The sequence below is a fragment of the Hibiscus syriacus genome, unplaced genomic scaffold, assembly GCF_006381635.1.
Source record: "Hibiscus syriacus cultivar Baekdansim isolate YM2019G1 unplaced genomic scaffold, ASM638163v2 tig00110637_pilon, whole genome shotgun sequence".
Classification (NCBI taxonomy): Eukaryota; Viridiplantae; Streptophyta; class Magnoliopsida; order Malvales; family Malvaceae; genus Hibiscus; species Hibiscus syriacus.
Window position 1 is genome coordinate 546,846 of NW_024062808.1, and position 22,616 is coordinate 569,461.

The 22,616-nt window shown below is 33.4% G+C and overlaps 2 protein-coding genes and 1 pseudogene across 2 annotated transcripts; 2 read left to right on the forward strand and 1 right to left on the reverse strand.

Annotated features, from left to right (window-relative positions):
* Positions 1-4,038: 4,038 nt before the first annotated feature.
* LOC120136936 lies at positions 4,039-5,942 on the forward strand. The gene is made up of 2 exons (XM_039152859.1): positions 4,039-4,540; positions 5,325-5,942. The coding sequence occupies exons 1-2, from the start codon at positions 4,182-4,184 to the stop codon at positions 5,731-5,733; spliced, it is 768 nt and encodes a 255-aa protein (XP_039008790.1). The 5' UTR covers positions 4,039-4,181; the 3' UTR covers positions 5,734-5,942.
* A 2,615-nt stretch (positions 5,943-8,557) lies between these two features.
* Positions 8,558-9,178, reverse strand: LOC120136835 (F-box/FBD/LRR-repeat protein At5g56420-like). Its single transcript, XM_039152790.1, has one exon. The coding sequence runs from the start codon at positions 9,176-9,178 to the stop codon at positions 8,558-8,560; it is 621 nt and encodes a 206-aa protein (XP_039008721.1).
* A 4,928-nt stretch (positions 9,179-14,106) lies between these two features.
* LOC120136935 lies at positions 14,107-19,410 on the forward strand (annotated as a pseudogene).
* Positions 19,411-22,616: the final 3,206 nt, after the last annotated feature.

The following is a 22,616-nucleotide window of genomic DNA, read 5'->3' on the forward strand; positions in this document are numbered from 1 at the left end:
GCACAGAATTAACCATCGTGGCAGCTGGAGGAACCTTCTTCTTGTTGAATTTAAAGTCCGATGGAAAACCAATGAGTCCGTAACAACGATCGCGTCTGTGGCCCTTGATGTTACAGTAATCACATGTTCCACTAAAGCGTCTTCTTTTATTACCTTTAGAAGCAGTTATAAACATCATAGAGGTTTCAATGGGCGAGGCAGAAAGTTGAGCACGATGCAGCTCCTCCTGAACGATCATAGAGTAGGCTTGATTGATCGTAGGGAGGGGTTTCATGATGAGAATTTGACTACGGAGTGCAGAATATATTTCGTTAAGGCCCATCAGAAATTGGAATAAGCGTTGTTGAGCTACATGAACCGAGTTCTGCTGGGCAGCTTCGCAGTCACAAAAAGAGAATGAAACCAGCACAATATATTCGTCCCACAACAGTTTGAGACGAGTGAAATAGACAGAAACAGAGGATTCGCCCTGAACAAGTGTTGTAATCGAGCGATGTAGAAAAAAAACCCTAGAGCCATTGATTTTATCAAATCGCTCCTTGAGGTCTTTCCAAATGGCTTCGACATTTGAAGCAAAGACTATTCCAGCAGAGAGATCTGGACTTACCGAGTTCAGAATCCATGAGAGAACGAGAGCATTGCAGCGCTCCCATTGAGACTGCAAGGCATCGGGAAAGTCATCCCTTCAACAGCTCTCATCTACGAAACCAAGTTTGTTCTTGGCCAGAAGCGCGATACGCATTGTCCTGCTCCGGAGGCTGTAGTTCTCGACTCCAGTGAGTTGTAGCGAGACTAGCTGAACCCCCGGCGTATCCGAAGGATGCAGAAAGAGAGGATGGTTCGAATCAATTGAGAGAGCCAGTAGCCCTAAGAGAAGGCGATTTGGGGAAAGAATGTAATCTGGAACTGCTGCAAGAGACAAGCCTCAGAAAACTCAGCGATAAATGGGCCACAGAAAATTCAGCGAGAGATGGGCCAAACAAGAAAGGACGGCCTGGAGACTGATACCATGTTAAATTTCCAAATGGTATAATGTGTAATACCTCATCATGTCTATTGAATAGAAATGTTACAAATATATATACATTTCTAATCTAACTAACTAACAAATAATTAGTTATAACTGCAAAACTGAAATAACAAACTTAACTTCTTAACACACACCACCCTAATGGTTAATACATAATATCTATTTACATAGCCAAATACTCAGCCACCAATAATTCTTTTTTTCTTGCCTAAAATAAATATTTACTTTATTAAATAAACCTAATTACTTAGTAAAGTTTAACCACTAGAATTACAATAAAATTCAACTTAATTAGCAATTATAATTTGAGTCAAAATATAACGAGACTTCAAATTTTCAAATCGATAAGCATATGCTTGGGTTTTGGACAACGTTAAAGGCTTACCAAATGTAGCGATCATACAATAAAATAGATACATAAATTTCGTGTGAAAAATTCTTCCAAGAAAAATCACTGACAGAAATGGAGGATTTTCACTAATTTCTATAGAGATAATTACTTTGATTACAAAGAAAAATTATTTAGCAAAAATCTACTTAAACTGATTTTATTTTATTTTTTACTTTTAATCAACATAAAATATAATAGGCTTCCTACTTTGAATAAAAAAATGCTTTCCATTTGTCTTAATTTTCTATTAATTTTATATCGTCAAATTAGGCTTATTATTATTATAGTAGATTTTTATTTTTTTCATCCATGAAAATAAAATTGAACCACGATAAATCTTATTTCTTGCATATATCTTATTTTATATTAATTTTGCTTTGATTAGTTTTTCGCTTACAAATTTCTAACATCAAGAATTAATGTGACACTCTCTCTGTCCCATGATTTTTGTCCATTTTGATTTTAAAAATTATCTCACTTAAAACGTCTTATTAGAAAAATCAACAAACAACAATATTTATATTTACTTTTTTATCCTTTTATGTCTCACCTTTGTACACTTATCTAAACAAATCTATTGAATTTATCAATCACTTTTAAGGATAATTTTCTGATTTCCTTCATTTTATATAGCATAAGGTCAAACTTATCTACTAAAACTTTGTGTTTAGTCAACATGAGACGAAAATCTTGCGACGGAGGGAGAAACACATATTTCTTTCAAACCAAAAATAAATAAATAAATAAATAAATAAATAGAGATAACACATTTTTTTTCAAATTTTGAAAGTATTACAAGTAAAACACAATTGCACTTACAATAAATAACTACAAATAATAAAAAAATAATAAAGTTAAAGATTACAACATACAACTCAACTAATAAAATTTTAAAAGAACCACACAATTTTTGTACAACATAAAATGTAGAACGTGAAATTCTGCGGTGCGACAGTTTAATATACGACTAAAAACAGGTGTTATCGGTTTTGTTATTATTTTAAATAATAAAATCGGTAAAAAATGACCAAAAATATTATTATTTTTACCAATTTTTTTACTGTGTTTACCTATATCGGTGTCAATTTTTTATCGATTTTATTATTTAAAATAATAATAAAATCGATAGCGTCTTATTTTAACAATATATTAATGTGCCGTGAGCATTTCCCATAAATTTATATTCCTTTATTGTGAGCATGTTTGACAAGATGGATACCTGATTGGAACCCTTTGGCGGAGAACTTTAATACTTACCAAGTTCCCCTTACTCACGCTAAGGTCTGTGACTTTGTTATAAAAGATGGAGCCTGGAATGTCCATCACTTGCGACAGATTCTGTCAAATGACCTTATTCAGCGTATCAACGCCGCCTCCCTCCGGTGACATTGGGGAAGACCTCCTCGTCTGGCGCTGGAGCCAATCCGGTGTTTGATCTGCCAAGATGGCCTTCGAGTCCTCTCACAGAGACAAATGGGATGCGCAGGATTACAAATGGTCCCTGGCTTGGAAGTTCGATGGCCCTCAAAGAATCCGACAATTTATATGGCTCATTCTTCGTCGTAGACTTATGACAAACTCCGAGAGGAAAAGACATGGACTATGCACTGATGATCGTTGCCCGTTGTGCGGTGTCGAAGTAGAAACGGTCTCCCATGTGCTCAGAGATTGTCACCATGCTCGTTTGATCTGGACACATATCACCCCCCCATCACTCTCATTCGTTATTCTTCTCCCAACCCTTATTCGACTGGCTGAAACTTAATTTGTCTGATAATACAGGTCTTGATTCCATGGATTACAAGTGGAGCCATCTTTTTGGATCTCTTATTTGGAAGCCATGGCAGCATCATAATAATGTCGTTTTCAACGAACAGATTAGTGCTTCTTCTGATATTCTCTTATCGGCCAAAGTCTAGGCTTCGTGGATCTTGCAGAGCCAAGAATCCAAGACTATTCACATTGACCGCCGCAAAAGGAAGCCGAGTTGGAAAACCCCTCCTCTTGGGGTCATCAAACCGAACACGGATGGAGCGATGAATCCAAGGCCTATGGAAGCTGCCAGTGGGGGAGTCCTCCGCCGTGAAAATGGCATGTGGGTAGCTGGCTTCAACGGAAAAATTAGACAATGCTCTATCATTCAAGCAGAGCTGTGGGCGGTCTTCGATGGCCTCGAGCTTGCTTGGAACTGTAATACTCGTCTGCTTGAGCTTAACATCGATAGTATTGAAGTAGCGTGCAGACTCAATACTCTCAATCATTTGACAATAAACGCTCGATCACCTTGCTACAATCGCTGGTGCTTGAACGTAGATGTGCACATTTCATATACTAATCTATTATAAAGTTATAAATTTAATCTTAATATCCTTAAATAAATATGGATAAATTTTTAAGTTTGAATTAATAGGCTAATACTCAATCATTTTAAAGGACCAACTTGTTAGTTGTACAAACAATTCAAAAGTTCAGTGATCAAATTGAAATGTTTAAATTTAAGTGATTAAAACAGAAATATAAATAAATTTGAGGATATAAAACGTAGTTTATCCTTAATAAAAGGAAAACTCGATGATGATAAAGACGAATATATAAAACTCGTTTATCCTTTTCTCTTTAAGATTTTCTGGCTATCCAAACAACCTATCCTGGAAAATTTTCCCACTTCATTCTATAAAAAAAAATGCCATTTAACTCCCTTTCTTTCTTTTAGTCCACCTTCTCTGCTCAGAAATTTTCTCGAGAAACCATACTTTCTAGATGGCATTTCTCTCACCTTTACCTGAAATTCCCATCGCATCCACAAAAAAATTCTCTAACCCTATCCGTCGCCCTAAATTCCTCAAAAGCCTCGCGATTTGGAAGAACAATGAACAGAAAGTTTGGTCAAGGGCTAACGTTAGGTTTGGTGTTAAAGATGTTGGAGTTACGGTTTCAGATTTGAGCCAAAGCTTGAGGTTGTACAGACAATTTTCTGCCCCGGTGAAGCAAGGATCGAAGCCCAGCAAAGAGGAAGAGGAGAAGCAGGATTATTACGTGAATATGGGTTACGCAATTCGGACCTTGAGAGAGGAGTTTCCAGACATCTTCTACAGGGAGCTAAATTTTGATATTTACAGGTTTGGATTCAATTCTTGTTACTTTCTCTTCGCATTTGTACTTTTTGGATCATTTTTTTTCGTAATTTTTCATTTGATTTCTTTGAAATGTAGGAAATAATAGAGAATTCTGTAGAAGAATTTGAATTTTCAAAATTGTCCCGAGTAAACCAAACTAGAACTCAAATCGCTACAAATTTGAAACATAATTCAACAGGGGCAGTATTATCTGGTAGTGTATATGTGTATATATATATATATATATATATATATATATATAGACAGTTCTTCTGTTTATATAATTCCAATCGATCAAATTTTGAACATTTTGAACCCTTTGTTTAAGTGTTCCCTATTTGGGATATTGCGAATCAGTTTCGAAATCGGGCGAGATAGCGATTTCCGGTAGCAGGCCTGATTCATGGCTTCAAATGTTGAAAGTTATACTTGTCCCAAGATATAATCCTTTGCTTCCTTTAGTTTTCCTAACCCATGAAAGTGATTCATTACTGTTTGTTTCGAATTCGAGTTTCTAAATGAAAAAAGAGCGATGATATCTGTTCGAATATCGGGTACAAACTCATTCTAAGCTTGTGTTTTTGATGCAATTAGATGTACTATAAATGCAGCATTTGTTTTGGATGTTGACTGTGTACAAGGAAGAAAGTATTGGCTCTTAGCTTAGAACAATGAAGTCTCAACGATCTCTGTTAATTTCGTTCATCTTGCTCGTGGTTAAATCTTATATATAAGTATGTGCTTGGACCGTTTTCGATCTCCATGTTCATACTTATCTTCTGTTTAGGGATGATATTGTATTCAACGATCCTCTCAATACTTTCGTCGGAATCGACAATTACAAGTCAATCTTCTGGGCACTGCGGTTCCAGGGGAGGATATTTTTCAAGGCTCTCTGGCTTGACATTATCAGCGTATGGCAACCGATGGAAAACGTCATAATGATCCGCTGGACCGTCCACGGCATTCCACGGGTCCCATGGGAGAGCCGCGGTCGATTTGACGGCACTTCCGAATACAAACTCGACAAGAAAGGTAAAATATACGAGCACCGAGTCGACAACGTCGCACTGAATTCACCCCCAAAGTTCCATGTGCTAGCCATGGCCGATCTAATTCGATCCTTAGGTTGCCCCTCAACCCCGAGGCCAACTTACTTCGAGGTTTCATCGGCTTCGTCTCCGGAAATAACCTAATAAACCCACTTGGTGTGTTTATGAATTTTGGTAAATGATGTGTTTCATGGTTGTTGATGTTGAGCTATAGCATGAAATGGTAGTTATTAATGTGTAATACTTGCTGTAGATCACAAAGCAAGCACTTGTTACTAAATGGGTTGTATTCTCATGTTATATAATCTCAAACAAATTGTATAGTCCTTGTAAAGCAATGTCAGGGGTTCGAATCAGGGGTTTGCGAATAGAGCAAACTAGGTTGTGAGGATCGATTTGTCTCTGTAGTACCCGATCTGAATTAGTCGGTCAATAGATCGGATAACAGTGATTTTTTTTTTAAAAAAAAGTTAAATAAAAGAAGGTTATTTATGAAAAAATATTCACTCTCAACACATTTTATTTGCTTAAATGATAATTCTTAGTCATTGCCTTAAAAAAGATTTTTATTGTTCTTTTAAGTTTTCTAAATTTAATATATAGTATGCATCACTCTTTTTATTGTTCTTGGTCAATAGAATGCACTAAAGTACAAATAAATAATAATAATAATAATAATAATAATAATAATAATAATGTACTTATATAAGATTATATTTTTTGGTTGTGATTAAAAATTTAATCTTTATCATCTAAGATTTTAAATAAAGAGTTGTCGATTGTAAATCTAATCGTCAATGTAAATAAATTATTAAGTCTGTTATCAGAATAGTGACCGTTATATAGTAGTAACGATATTGTTTTAGAAATGATTATTGTATGACTGTGATACATGGAATAGTACTAGTTATGTCCATAATGGTGCTAAATGCAACGCATTCGAAAATGCGACCGTAACCACAATTTAAATTTATGCCCTATGATTGAACTATTAGATATTAAATAATAATGATGTGCTTCATTGTAATTTGGATTATGGGTTAGAAACTGCTATTATGAATTTGCATTAGTAAAGAAAGGGATGAGTGATCCTTTGATTTTGCTGAAGTGAAGAACATTCAATATCATGGCTGTTGGTTTCTATTTTCTTATAGTTTTACATTTTTTTTCAAAAATGGAACCCATTTTAAAAAACCATACTTTTTTTATTAGTAAATCATTAATATAATGCTTGTTTATACCCGTTTATTAAACTAAGTAAATGAGTATGAATAAAATTTTTATATTCATTTAATAAACAAACGAATATGAACAGAGGTGTGTTCAGTTTATTTATGTTCATGAACAAGCTCGTTTGAAAGTTTATTTATGGGCTCATTTATAAACTCGTTTACCCGGTTCTCCTTTTTTTATTTTATTTTTTTATTTTAAATATTGGTGAAGATAGGGACTAAATTGAACATAGGATGAATTTTGGAGTTCAAACTATGAAGCTTAAAAATCTTAAGGATTAGTTGCATAATTTCACCATTTTGACGAACAAGTTCATGAACGCTAAACGAATTTTACAAATTTTAGGTTTAGTTTTATCATAAATGAATGTTGATAAATTGAAATATAAAAAGGGATTTGAAAACAGGAAAATGATTAATTGAAGAAATTATTTTAAAAAGAATTTGCAGATGACATGAAGAAAGCCAAACTTTTAATATTGTTATTTTATAAAAAAAATGAAAATCAAATACATTATTTTTTATTGAATTAAAAATATTTTTATTAATGATATATTTTTAATTTAATACCATTTATATTGTCATTATATTTCCATCAACTTTTTATGATTAACTTGCAACACAAGTAGAAGATAGAGTAATTGCCCAAATATTACACCAATAATATTGAAAAATACAAATATTTTATGTAAAAATATATTTATAGAATTATATTAATAAATGGTTATTAATGAGGTAAAAAGAAATTTATGTATGATTTTTTTTTGTGTTAATTCTTAATTAATATATTTGATTATTTTATTTAAATATCATAAAAAATATAATAATATTAATTTATTGTTTTTCAAATAATGCAATTTTAATAATTTCATAATGGAAATAACGTCAAATTGACTCATAATATCAACTCTGTTAGCTTGTTGGGTGAAGGGGTGTAAATGAGCCGAGTCGAGCTCAAGTATTGCTGAGCTCGACTCGAAAACTCTGAAATGGAGCTCAACTCGACTCGAAAACTCGCGAGCTTAAAATCTTCAAGTTCAACTCAAACTCGAAATCCTTAACTGAAGCTCGTGAGCAGTTCGAAAAGGCTCGAAATAAAAAAAAATCTTAAACTTAACTCGATTGAAGCATCAAACTCAAACTCGAACCTAAACCTTAAATACATGAAAATCTTTCTGTATTTTTAAAAAAATCAATACATAAATATTAATATTATTAATAATTTATTTTTTTAAAAATAAAATCTTAATATATTATATTTTCGAGCTGCTCACGAGCTTTTCGAGTCGAATATCAAGTAGCTCGTTTCGGCTCGTTAAGAACTCGAGTCGAGTCCATTCGATTCGAGTATTTATCGAGCTTTGATCGAGTCGATCTCGAGTAGCTCGCGGTCGTCTCGTCTCGTCTCATTTACAGTCCTAGTTGAGACAGTGAAAAAGCCAATTTCACATGCCTTTGAAGCCCTAGTATACTTTAACAAGTTTTTGTGGCATCGTTTCTTCAAGCGCAAGGAAGTTTCAATCTTCATTAGCCTTAAGAACTCGGCATTCTTTAGAATATATCGTACGAATTTCCAGTTACATTCTTGATCACAGAATCCAGTCAATTTAAGTGTCTTCAAACTCACATACACGCACCTCGGAACGGTCTCCGGTAACGACTTATCGCACTTTCGACCCGTGTGATTTAACGATGCATCGATATGAAACACTGAAGTCTCGAGATTATTTGAACATTTAAGCAAGGCTATCAGGTGAAACCAGTATTCGCAGCTGACACATTGACATGAATGCAGGTTCTGATACAGACAGAAACTTAACATTACACATCTCTTTAATCAGCACGGGTACCGCACGAACGTCGATAATTGCTTCTACGACGTTGGATAAATCTTCAACACGAAAATCCCAAATCGTAGTATCCAACAATTCTATCCTTTCGAGCAGCGGGGCATTGATCAGTACCTTGTGACAACCAGTTCCAAAACTCAGTCTCTGTACATTGATCCTCTTCAATGAAGTAACATTGATGTCCAGAACAAGAATACCATCATTCCAAGTCCTCTCGACGATCAAATCCTCGAGAATCGGACAACTAGAGAGTAGCTTCTTCAATGATCCATCATTTGCATACTGTACACGATCTAGTTGAAGAATCTTGAGACTTTGGAAACACACATTTGCAGGGACATCCACGACAACGTCATCGAACAACTTTTGACACACGAGTGTTCTGCAAACGAAAACATGATCAGGAAATCGAACGAGTGGTCCAGGTGAAGAACAGAAGCTGAGTTTCAACTCTTGAGCATTACGTTTAATTGCAGAACTAATCCATGTCTCTAAATGTTCTTTCATCAATTGTAAGAATAGGTTTGAAATCCAAGCTAATAACTGGTAAATATTTTGAGCTTGTCATCCAGTTCCGATACCCAAGCCCATAAATGCCCTATTTTGAGCAGGAAAATGCAACCCAACACTACCCATTCACCCCCTTAAGGCCATCCAATGATATTTAAGTCTTATGTAATCATAAATAGTCATTTTTCAAGCTTTATACAACATAAACTAGAATTCACCATGAATATGCTCACATGCTCCATAAACTAATGTAAGCTAAGTAACTGCACTTAGTGACCCACAAATGGTATAGGAAGGTTAGAAATGTGTTATCTCGGCTTTCGAGTTTATCAAAACTTCCTCAATCAACCAAGAGTTAATTTCTCTTTGCCCTTGGTTTTGGAACCTTCTCACATCTCTCTCACTAAAATATCATGGGGAAAATGAGTTACTAACACAATTAAGAGGCCAAAAATAAATTAAGAACACTTTCCTAAACTTAAAATTACCGAAAACGAGCTAAAAATCCTTAATTTTTTAAACCCCACCTATGGTCATTATAGCCAAGCTTTGAGATTGAGAGCTTAAATGAAAGCTAAACGCGAGAAGGTTGTGATTCTTTTCACTTTTACACTTGCTTGGAGAAGGAAAGTTATGAAAATGGAGAGGAAGAATGTAGGGGACAATGAAGGATGAAAATGAGGGGAAAAAGAGGGAGTGGGTAAGCATAATACATCATCCTCATTAAGATAAAATCAACTTTTGGATTATAAGAGAGTATAATTGCCCTTTTAATCCTTCCACTATATTCCAATAATAAGATGCCCCCATTTTGCTACTATTTAGGCCTAACCCAAGTCCAACTCATCCTAAATTGATCCAAGCTTTTCTATAAATCTAGTAGGCTTGTATAAATAATCTCGGGTTAGCTCGAAACTATTAACCCGAGATTTGAGAAGTTACATATGGCCATAATGTTTAAGTCAGGTCTAAGGGGTTATATTTGATTCCACACTTTTAAATTAGTGTTATTAAGACCAAATTCATATGATCTAGTGACACTTTAACCCTTTCAAATTTATTATTTATTCTAATTTAATCTATCGACATTTATAATTATGTTAGAGCCCTTTAATTTCCAATTTCATTCGGTTTAGTCCCATTTTATGCAAATTATTTCTATTTTATCCATTTAAGTTCTATCTTTTAAAATCTGGTCATACATGTTTATTTATTTGTTATTTAACTTTTGCCTTTATTTGTTTATCATTATTAATCATTTTTAATTGAATTATTAATCATTATTGCTAGCATTTTCTTGTGCACATTTCATTCTTTTACAATATGCATCATATTAAAGGTTTTTTTTTGAACAGTTTCTATCTAAGGGAGGAGAATGATAAATTTACTCGAAATGAGTACTGAACCCATAACCTAAGCGAGAAATAGATGTGTCAACTGAGAATTTTTTAACAACTTGCTCTAAGATTATTGACTACTAAAAATTTCTTTTTTAAAAAATAAGATAATGTTGTTGTATTATGGTAACTAATGAGGTAGTCTTATAGCTAATTAAAATGTGGAAAATTCTACGATACATGCCACAGACCGAAATGTATCATTATTTTTGTAGGGTAAAATTTTTAAATGGTCATTAAACTATACTAAAATAATTCTTTTGAACATTGAACTTTTAAAAGTTGCATAATAACTGATTCAAGTTTCAACCCCTCAATTGTATTACAAAATGAATATCACATCTTTAATTATCGTTAAAGGGATAACATAACATGTTAAATTTGAACCCTCAATTATAAACTAAATTTCATTTTCATATTTTTAATATTTCAAAGCAATTATTGTAAAAAATAAAATTTCTATATATATAAAAATTCACGGTTCATTTTAAAATTATAAAAGTATTTTTAAAAAAATTATAAATTTAATAAATCTTTTAATTCATAAAATTATAAGTATTTTGTAAAAAATAATAATTTATTAATTCAAAAAAATTATTTAATTGTGATTATATTTGAAAATTTATAATTTATAATTTTTGAGATCCAACAATTTCATTATAAAAATGAAATCTTTTTTTATTAAAATAATGTTATTCAATTCTTTAACTTTTGTTTAATAGTTTTAAATATAATTTTAAAAATATATTTATAATTTTTAAAAAATTGAAAATCCATATATTTAAAAATTATTTTTCTATTTTTTTGGAATTATTACTTAAAATTATTGAAAAATATCATAAATAAATTTCTAGTCACAATTGATTGAGCAAATGAGATATATTTTTATTAATTTAATATGCCACATTAGCCCTTAACGATATTTAAGTATCAATACTTCTTTTAACGAAATCCAAAATTTAATACTCGTTTTATAATTGTTTTTAAAAGTTGAATGACCAAAAAGATCATTTTATCATAGTTTAATGCTTATTTATAAATTTATATGGATACAAATTAGTGTGTGACGTGCGCAGTAGACTCATCCATTAAAATGTTATTTTGTTAATTATGTGTAATGAGAGATCATAATAAGATATAAATTTATCATAATAAGATATAAATTTATATGGTTGCTCATGGTTCGTGAAAATATATAAAATTTAAAATATTTTTTAGTCTCCAAAAAATTTATCATAATAAGATATAAATTTTTTAAACCCGCAAGTAATTTATCCAATTATATAATTATTTTTATAGAAAAATATAAAATTTAAATTATAAAATAAACACATATAACAAATAAAAATTTTGATTTTGATTCAAAACTATTTTTTGGAAAATGAAATTTTAACTTTTACATGTGAAGCTAAAAATATTTTTCAAAATTAATTTTTCTTTTGAAATGATCTAAGGGTAAAGTACACAAATGATCTCTTGATTATAGGGTGTTGTTTTATTAAGCTCCCGACTATTAAAAATTACAAAATATCATTAAACTATTACATGTTCTAAACTCGTCATTTTTCATTAAAAAATTGACTTCAGTCTGGGCTGGAAGTTAACTTGTTAACTGAGATATGATAAAATATAATCTCAGAATCTAATAAGACTATCATATCTCAGTCAACATGTTAACGTCCAACTAAAATGAATTAATTTTTAACAAAAAAAAAAGATTAGTATAGAACATATTAATAATAATAATAAAATTTTGTAATTTTGAATAACCGAGAGATTTAACAAAAATAATACTTTATAGTGCAAAGACTATTTTATAACGTTTAACAGTTGGAGACCCAGAAAAAATAATTTTAGTAAATGATGTACTAGATGTTTAAATCTAAATAAGCATGACTGACGTCACCACCAAACAGACATCACTTGAACAATGACTCAGGGTTATAACAGTAATTTTAGTTACTACAATTGTCGGTTACCTGTTTCCTTTTACCAATCTTGCAGGCGCTATATCTGGCCGGTACCAATGAAATCAAATAAGAGTAAATTAACAATTTCATCACTATACTTTAATTTATCTCTTATTTTGATCATTAAATTTTAAAAAATTCAATTTCTTCACTGAACTTAATATAATAGATTTTTTTGTCATTGGACTTTACTCTCTGCTACTTTAGTTACTCCACTGTCAATTAGTTAATGGTGTTAAAAATAACATTGTTTAGAAAAACAAAAATTTCACCAAAATGTCATCGTTTTGCATCTCTATAACTGCTCATTTTAACGTTGTTAACTATTTAACGACTGAGTGACAAAAAAAAGTCTAATGTATTAAGTTCAATGAGGAAATTAAAAAGATTTAAAGTACAATGAATGAAATAGGAGAGAGTAAAATTTAGTTGCCAAATTTGTAATTTACCCATAAAATAATAAGCTTATTGCTTCACTAGTCCCAATGTTATGGTCCATGTTTTGAATTTATTTTTAAATTTAAAATATTTAATTCAGTTTAATAGAATTAATATTTTTAATTTATGATTAGTGTCATTATGAATTTGGCTTAAAGGGTATTTTAAATATGTGTATCAAACGGAAAATAAATATTTAATCATTATAAAGATATTTTAAATTTAATATTCCAAAAAGTAATAGTGTCAATAAAATTTAAAATAATTATTTTAAAATATGTTATATTTAAATTATTTATGTAATATACATACACATATTTCATGTTTTAACACATTAGGTGATGACTAGAGATGTTCATTTAAGGATAAATGTTATAATATTCTTTTTAACTATTTTTAATTAGATTATTATTTTTATCAAATAAAAAAATTATATTAGTGTTGGATCGGATACAATTTGATTTTTTATCCTAAAATTTAAGTTGGATCAAAATTTTTCATCTTAAAATTTGAGTCAATAGAAGCTTTCATAAATCCAAATAGAGTCGAGTTTTGGGTGGGGATATAATACTCGAGTTGGGCACTAGTCACTTAAAAACTTGAACCAATTTGTCCCATGGCTATCCCTAATTATGACCATGTTGACAAATCTAAATGGTACGATTATATACTTTAAGTTTTTAAAGTTTAAAAGACTAAGATAAAATATAAAACATAGTTTAAGGACTTAAAGTATAATTAGCTCTACCAGAATCAAAGACAGGGGTAAAATACATGTTTAGTACATAAAATTATTAGTTTTAGTCTGTTTTAGTACTTAAACTTTTAATTATTTCAAAACTATACTCAAAAGTTTAGTTTTTTTTCATTTTAATACCCCATTCAAAATTTAACGTTACACTTTACTAAAACGGACCAAAATCGGGTACTAAATGCGTTAAGTTTTTACGATGGGTACTAAAATGAAATGAAATCTAAACATTAGGCATAATTTCAAAACATTAAAGGTTTAGATACTAAACAAATTAAAACTGATAGTTTATGTATTAAATGCAGATTTTACCCCAAAGAAAGCTGTATAAGGAAAAGTCCCCTCGAAACAAAACAGTGCGGTAGAGAGCGAAAGAAACAAAAGCTTACAGTGAAGGAATCACTTCTTCTTCTTCTTCATCTTATCAAATTTCCTCTCTCGATTGAGCTCTTCCCGATCTTTCTAGAAAATTCCTAGCATCTCTAGTGGAACCTTCCTCATTTTTTAGGTAAACTCGGTCAGGTATTACTGTACTACAAACCCCTGTTCCGATGGAGTTGTACGGTCGCAACCCGACTCGTAATGTGTCTCAATCCGGATACCAACCCGAATGGAGCCCCGCTGGACCCGAAACTGGCTTGGAAGGTATTTCTCATTCATTTCAATGTGAAAATGTTTTCCGGTTTTTCTACTAACTTTTTGACAATGTTTCTTTTGTTAAACTCATTCTAGGGTTTTTTTAATAAGCGGAGAGTGAATTAGGGTTTTATTCGTTTTTTTTTGTTTAATTTAATACAGAATCGATGCGGCAATTGTCGGTGAGGGGCATCGAATCGTACCCGGAACGACCGGGGGTATCTGACTGTGTCTACTACATGCGAACGGGGTATTGTGGATACGGTAATGGTTGTCGTTACAATCATCCTAGCAACCGAGCCGCGGTAACTTTCTCTATCATTTTGATTATGTCTGTGGGGTTTGGCTCAGCAGAGTTGAAATGTTATTGATTAATGTGTATAAAATTTATCGTCTCCGGTAAGGAATGGGGTGTAGCTAAGTAAACTTAATATTTTAGAACAGTGGAAGTGAAAAATGCCGTTGGAACACCAAACTGAACGGGTACATTTTGATAATAGTAGTGCATAACTGGAGAAATCTGTCCCTGCTATAGTCTATTATTCCACAATATTGAAAGAAAACTCTTATAGGGTATAACAATCATCATTAGTGATTATATATTTCTGATCTTTTCATTCATATAGTATATATTTGTTGCAGTGTTTACTTCTAGGTAGAAACTGGATGCTACGATTTATAAGTTATGATTGGCATCCCTGTTATGGGTTTAAACGGTTCTAGAGACCTGCAAATCAAATCTCTGTATTTCTTTACTGACTTCCCTAACACCTGTCATTCTGTCAGCCCTTGTCTTACACTCCATTTAATACCAAACTATCAGATGCCTGTGCAAGTTGGTAGATATTAATTCCGTATATTTGGACCACAAGATTTTCTTTAGTCTGTAGTAAGTGAAGCAAGCAAAGAGGTTTTGCTACCTTTGGACCTAGCTCAACTTAAAAACTGAACCTCAATTCATATTTATTTATTGCTCAGGAAATAGAATAACGTGATTTAAATAAGTTATTTGCCTGCTTCATTTATAAATGAATGGAGGATTGCTCTTGATCGAATTGAATCGTATAAGAGTATTTACTTTGGTCGTCACATTAGCCTGTGGTATTAAACTGAGGCAGGATTTTTCTGGTTTTCAGCTTCAAGTCTTTTGCAGGAGTTGAGTCTCTTATTTTAATTTGGTTCTGATGCTGTTTAGGTTGAGGCTGCTATAAGGGCCACAGGAGAGTACCCTGAACGACCAGGGGAACCCGTATGTCAGGTATTAATTTATTGAAAAATACAAAGTTGTTTTTTCGTGAGTCAACTCCTTTGCTAATTAATGCTGCAAATACCTTTTCTTTCTGTTTTTTTAACATGTTCCGTTTTCTTTTGCCTCTATGTAGTTTTATTTAAAAACCGGAACCTGTAAATTTGGTGCATCCTGCAAGTTCCACCACCCAAAACATGGAGGTGGATCCCTAAGCCACATTTCACTAAATATATATGGATACCCATTACGACTGGTTTGGATGATCTCTTTTATTGTTTTTCCCACAATTTTTGTTTTTCTCTTTTGAGGACTCTTAAAACATCTAGACATCAATTTGATGTGCATCCATTTACAGGGTGAGAAAGAATGCTCCTATTATTTGAAAACGGGGCAGTGCAAATTTGGTATTACTTGTAAATTCCATCATCCTCAACCTGCTGGCACATCAATGCCATCGTCTGCACCTCAGTTTTATCAGCCGGTGCAGTCTTCTTCAGTCCCGATACCTGAACAGTATGGGGGGGCATCCACCAATGTGAGAGTGGCAAGGCCGCTGCCTTTAGCTGGATCATATTCTCAAGGAGCTTATGGTCCTGTACTGTTTTCACCAGGGGTGGTTCCTATTCAGGGTTGGAGTCATTACTCGGTAGGATGATCAGCACAGTTGCATTTAAAGATAATGTCGACACTATATGACATTCCTGAATTTATTTTTGGCTTACTTGGTGCAGGCACCTGTAAGCCCAGCGCTCTCTCCCGGTGCACAACCTGTTGTTGGAGCAACTTCTCTCTATGGACTAACGCAACTATCTTCTTCAACACCTTCGTTTGCAGGTCCTTATCCCTCATTACCCTCTTCTACCAGCTTTTCAAGCAGTAACCAGGAGCATAAATTTCCACAGAGACCTGGTGAACCTGAATGCCAATACTATTTGAAGACCGGGGACTGTAAATTTGGATCATCTTGCAGGTATCATCATCCTAGAGACAGGGTTGTGCCACAGACAAATTGCATCCTCAGCCCAATGGGACTTCCTTTACGTCCAGTATGAATATTCTCATTACTTCATATCCTCTCGTTTTCTTATGTTTAAGGTGACACACTGTTATTATAAATACTCTCATTTAGAGTGAGCGATTAAGGGATCAATTCATGACTTCAAGATCTTGCATCATGGATTAGGTTTGTTTAGGCTAATATGTTTCAAGTACCTAAATTTTCTTAGATTGTCCTGTCAATCCGAAATTCTGTATTATCTGCCATTCGGTTAGAAGCTTTTGTTCCTTGGAGGGGAAAAAAGAGACGGCCTTTCTTCCCTATTTAATCCTAATCAATTTTCCCTTTTTCTTTTAGAGGAACCTTTCTTAAGTAGTATTTTTTTTTTCTGGAATATCGATTAGGCTTGCATTGTTTTGTTAGAGTTCAATGCTCAAGTGTGTGGTTGAGAGGCATCATTAATTTGTTGCTGAATGGTTATACTGGCCTCAGAACTCAGGAGTCAAATTATTTCCTTCTAGATTGTTTAGGTTAGTCAAAGCTTCATAATTAATGAATATTGGGTACAGAGATGGTGCGATTATTATTGACAATTTGATGTTAGTAAGTTGATTGGTGATATTACATTTGGTCTCTGGTGAAGGTGTATGATTAGGGCTATAAACGAGCCGAGTCGAGCTCGAGTATTGCAGAGCTTGACTCGACTCGAAAACTCTAAATTGGAGCTTGACTCGAATCGAAAACTCGCGAGCCTAAAATTTTCAAGCTCGACTCGAACTCAAAATCATTAACTGAAGATCGTAAAAGCTCGAAAAGGCTTGAAATGAAAAAAAAAAAACTCCTTAACTTGATTGAAACCTCAACTCAAATTCAAACATGAACCTTAAATACATGAAACCTTATACTGTATTTTTTAAAAAAAATCAACACATAAATGTTAATATTATTGATAATTTATTTTAAAAAAATAAAATCTTAATATATTATATTTTCAAGTTGTTCACGAGCTTTTCGAGTCAAATATCAAGTAACTCGTTTCGGCTCGTTAAGAACTCGAGTCGAGTATCTATCTAGCCTTGACCGAGTTGATCTCGAGTAGCTTGCGATCTGTCTCGTCTCATTTACAGCCCTATGTATGATGGATCACTAGTTGGGGCTTCTCAAGGCTCTTTATTTTCCTCGAAGTACCCAGTCTGATTCTCATGCCCACATTGTTGTATATGGTATAGGGATACGGAAACTAAGAAAAATCTGAGCATACCCATTTCAGATGCATGGCTGTATTTGACACTCATCCCAGAGTCCGAGTAACTTAGTCTCAGACTTTGTAATATTCTTATTGCCAGAAGAGATGATCAGGAAGATTCCACCAATTTAAGGGTAGCATATTTTGTTTCAAATGAAGATTTATTAAAATGGTAACATAACTCTAGCGAAGTTCCCTATGCTTTAAATAACACAGTCAATGCTGCCTTTGATTGGCCTTCCTCTCATCCACTCTCATCAACTTAGCCTGATTGAGTCACAAACATGCACGTATGTATGGATGTGAATGATATTTATCTGTTTCCTTTACATTGCTTGTATTGTGAATCTTGATGAGCTAGGACTGATCAATCATTTCTAGAATGGGATGACAGTAATTCATCAGCTTGTAATTTATATTTTAGCAACATATACTTTGGTCTTTCACTTTTGCAGGTAATGTTTGTTGTCTTGTAAGTTGAAAAAGGCTTTAAGTTTGCTGCAAAATTATTGTAGCTCTTCTTATATACTTATCGAAGAAAAGACTCTTCAAGTGGTAGTGTTTTAATGGATATTATGCTCTAAGATTACTACTCGGAATCAGCATTTGCAAATTCTCATTATAGTTATTGCAAACCTTTAATTTCAGATCAACCAAAATCTGAGTGATCACATTTCTTCATTTCTTGTAGATTTTATATAAACTGCGTTCATGTATTTGTCCATTGCAGCTTTCTCATTTTTTCAGAAAAAGTTCTAATTAGATTCTCATTCCTGTAAACAGGGGGTGCAGCCTTGTGCTTTCTACTTGCACAATGGGCACTGCAAGTTTGGGTCCACATGCAAATTTGATCATCCGGTTGGAACAATGAGATACAGTCCATAGTGCCGTCTCTCATTGATATGCCACATCAGTTTCCTGTCCAGTTGGGTCTTTACCGGCTACATTGAACCCTTCCTCTTCTATTTGCACATGGGTTGATTTTAAGGTCTAAGGAGGATACTTATTTGAGTAGAATTCCTTCTTCTGCAAGCGCATCTAATAGTTCCAGTTGGTTTGATTTTCTTTTGCGGACAGTTCCTGTTCCCCTTTTCACCTTTCAAGCAGAGTCTGTTTCTTTAAGCAGTATCAGAAGCACAGGACAGGATTGTGCAGGTGGTTGATCGAATTGATGTAAAATAGCCATTCTTCATCATCTTGCCGACGTGGTTTCACCATCCTCGATATATTTTCTGTTAATAGACCGCCGCATATTATATAGTCAGTCACGCAAAGTTATATTTCTCAGCAGCAAGGGTTATCAACAAATCTGCCTGCCACGCAAAAGGCCTGATCATATTTTACGCCTAGCTCGTCTTTATTTACGGTCAATGTCGTCTTGAATAAGCTTTCGTAGCGAACTGTGTACGAACTACTACCCGTCTCCTCCAAATAATTGAAACAGAGAGCCAAAATATCAGGTTAGCCTCTCTGACTGTACTTTCAAGTTAATGTTTTATATACTTTGTTCATTTGCAATGAATAATTGAAGAGGATATTCAGTTCCTTGTAAGTCTTAATTCTTGTCCACTCCTTTTAGTGTTTGATTTTACAGATTACCCTGTCGATTTAGCATCATATGGATGTTACGACTATATTTCTTAACGGCAAATACAAAGTTGATTGTATGTGCATTAGGAAAATCCATCTATGAGTTCAAGTAAGCATCTCGTTAATGGTATTATAAATGTCAGTAAGTGATTATCTCATTGGTTTCGATATAAGTTTTAGTTGACGATTGTATATACCGTAAGTTCAATCACAAGTGAAATGAGTCCTTGAAAAAGCCAATTTCGCATCCCATTGAGGCCCTAGGGCACTTCAACATGTTTTTCAGACGGTGACATTGTTTCTTCAAGCGCAAGGAAGTCCCGATTTTCATTTGCTTCAAGAATTTGGCATTCTTCGGAATATATTCTACGAATTTCCAGTGACATTTCTGATCACAGAAACCAGTTAATTTAAATGTCTTCAAGTTCACCGACACGCACACTTTGGAACGGTCATTAGCCAATACTCACTACATCTACGACCCAAGTGGTATGATGATATTTTAATGTGAAACACTGAAGTCCTGAGATTGTCTGAGCATTTAAGCATGTCTACCAGCTTAAGCCAATATTCACATGTGATTGTGATTTCCAAACAGACCATATTACAAAACACGGGAAACCCTAAATCAGAAGACAATGACATGATGACAGAGTTTGATAAAGACAGAAACTGAACGTTATCCAACCCTTTAATGCGCATACGTGGTCCACCATCATGCATGATCGCTTCCACCAAGTTGGGTAAACCTTCTACCCGAAAATCCCAAACCATTGTATCCGACAATTCTATCCTTTCGAGCAGTGGGGCGTTAATCAGTAAGTCGTAAGCATTAAGTTCTAGAACTAGGTCTCTTCACATTCATTCTCTTCAATGAAGGAACATTAATGCCCAGATCAAAAGCACCGTCATTCCAAGTCCTCTCGACAATCAAATCCTCGAGAATTGGACAACTCGAAAGCAGCCTTTTCAAAGATCCATCATTTTCATAGAATACTCACTCTATCTGAAGAATCCTGAGACCTTGAAAACACGCATTTGCAGGGACATACACGAGAATGTTCTCAAACAACTTTAGGCAAACGAGTGTTTTGCAAGCAAAAACATGACCAGGCAGTCTAAAGGGTGGTACATGTAAAGAACAGAATTTTAGTTTCAACTCTTGAACATTACGTCTAATTGCAGCACTAATCCATGTATCTAAATGCTCTTCATCAATTGTCAGGACAGGTTTGGTTGCAACACTAATCCATGTATCTAAATGCTCTTCATCAAACAGGTTTGAAATCCAAGCTAAACTGGTAAATAGTTTGGGCTTGACACATGGTTGACACCTTATCTACAGAACCCACAAAGTTGCCCATGAATTCAGTGGAATTGAAAGAGAGAACGGGGAACAGCGGTCCATAAATTTATCCATCTCTTTGACAAAATGCTGGTGCCAACAGACATTTTGATGGCGAGAAATGAAAGGTTATGACACAGAATCGAGTCTAGTAGGTCGCTAATGCGATCAATGTCTTCTTGACCTTCTCTTTTTTGTCATTAGAAACACAAACTCGCTTGGACGGTGTATGAACCGAATCAGTCATGAATGAACACTTCAAAGATTCTTTTGTAGGACAAAACAATTTCTCAAACACCTGGAGAAGCGAAAATGAAAAGCGATTTATGGCAATTCTACCTGCAGAACACAAATTATAGCAATGTAGGCTAAAAAGAGTCGAGCCTGATCCCTTATCATAAGATTATTGTAGCTGTACTCTGGCCATCAATATCAACATGCAAGTACACTGTGTGTGTGATTTCATGCTCCTCTAACACGGTCTACTCTTCCTCCTAAGCAACAATTTAGATATAATAATTCAAATTGAAGACAAGCTACTGTCTACTTAAGCTATGAACATTGGAAGAACAAGAAAATGCCAAGATTGTCACAGTAAAATCAATCTGAAATAAACCAAAAGATCCGCCACGAAGAAGGGTTTATTGTCGGAGGAAGAGGAAGGAAGTCCAAGCTGCTGGCTGGCCGAAACATGAATTGTATAGTAAAATTACTTTAACTCCAAATGAAAGATTATAATTGCAAAATCAATGCTCAAACAACAAATCGTTTTTACTTTAATTGCAAAATAACATATCAGTGATCATTTATGTAATTTACCCAAGAATAAATTATGAAATCAGAAGAATATGAAAAAGTGGGAAAAGTTTAGTTGAGCATCAATGTATGTCCAAAGTTCAAAAATTAGTCCAAAGTTTAGTTGAGAGAAAAAAATTATGTAATTACTTCAACAACAACAAAAAAAAGTTTAGACACCTAAAATAATAAAGAGACTATCATTCAGGGATAGACCTAGACGGGGGCGGGTGGAGACGGTTGCCCCTTTAAAAATCTAAAATTATCATATAGTTTAGATTTTTTTTCTATGTATTTTCTATTGAAAGTTTGTTTTCGCCCCCACAACTTTACAAGGCCCTCCAAAATTTATAAGTTCAAGTTAATCCCCTAACATAAAATCATGCGTCCGTCCTTTCTATCATCTAAAGTTTAAAGTGGTAAAGTGTCGATAAAATATATTGATACAAACCCTATTATTATGTTCTTATTAAGGAAATATCATCCTAGGTCTTTTACACCCACATTATTCATGTGAGTATAATATTATCTAAAAATATTTAATTTTAAAATTTTAAATACTTTATTGTTAGAGACTCAATTTTGGTTTTTTGATTTAAAGTTATTTTTCTAAAGAAATAAAAATACTTATTTACAAAACCAGATGTTTTAAGTAGGGGTGTGCAAAAATACCCAACCTGGTTGACTCGAATCCTGACCCGCTGACCCGAACATTAAAAAATCGGGTAATTTTCTAAAAAAATTACCCGACCGGGTTGGGTACCCGTCCCGACATTTACTGGGTTGGGCCCGGGTCACAAAATTGTATTTTTCGGGTACTTGGTTACCCGAGTACCTCGTTAGTTATTATTATATATTATATATATATAATATATATATATATATATATATATATTATATATATATATATATATATATATATAATATAATGAATTATTTATATTATGAATTATTAGATTTTGTATTTCGAACTTTTAAATTTTTTGTTCGGATGTTGGAGTATGTAATTTGAAGTTTCAAA

Bases quoted from the DNA above. Each gene is read 5' to 3' on its own strand.
- LOC120136936 (XM_039152859.1), top strand. From the start codon at position 4,182: ATGGCATTTCTCTCACCTTTACCTGAAATTCCCATCGCATCCACAAAA. The intron at 4,541-5,324 runs GTTTGGATTCAA...TCTTCTGTTTAG, and splicing joins CTAAATTTTGATATTTACAG to GGATGATATTGTATTCAACG.
- LOC120136835 (XM_039152790.1), bottom strand. From the start codon at position 9,178: ATGAAAGAACATTTAGAGACATGGATTAGTTCTGCAATTAAACGTAAT.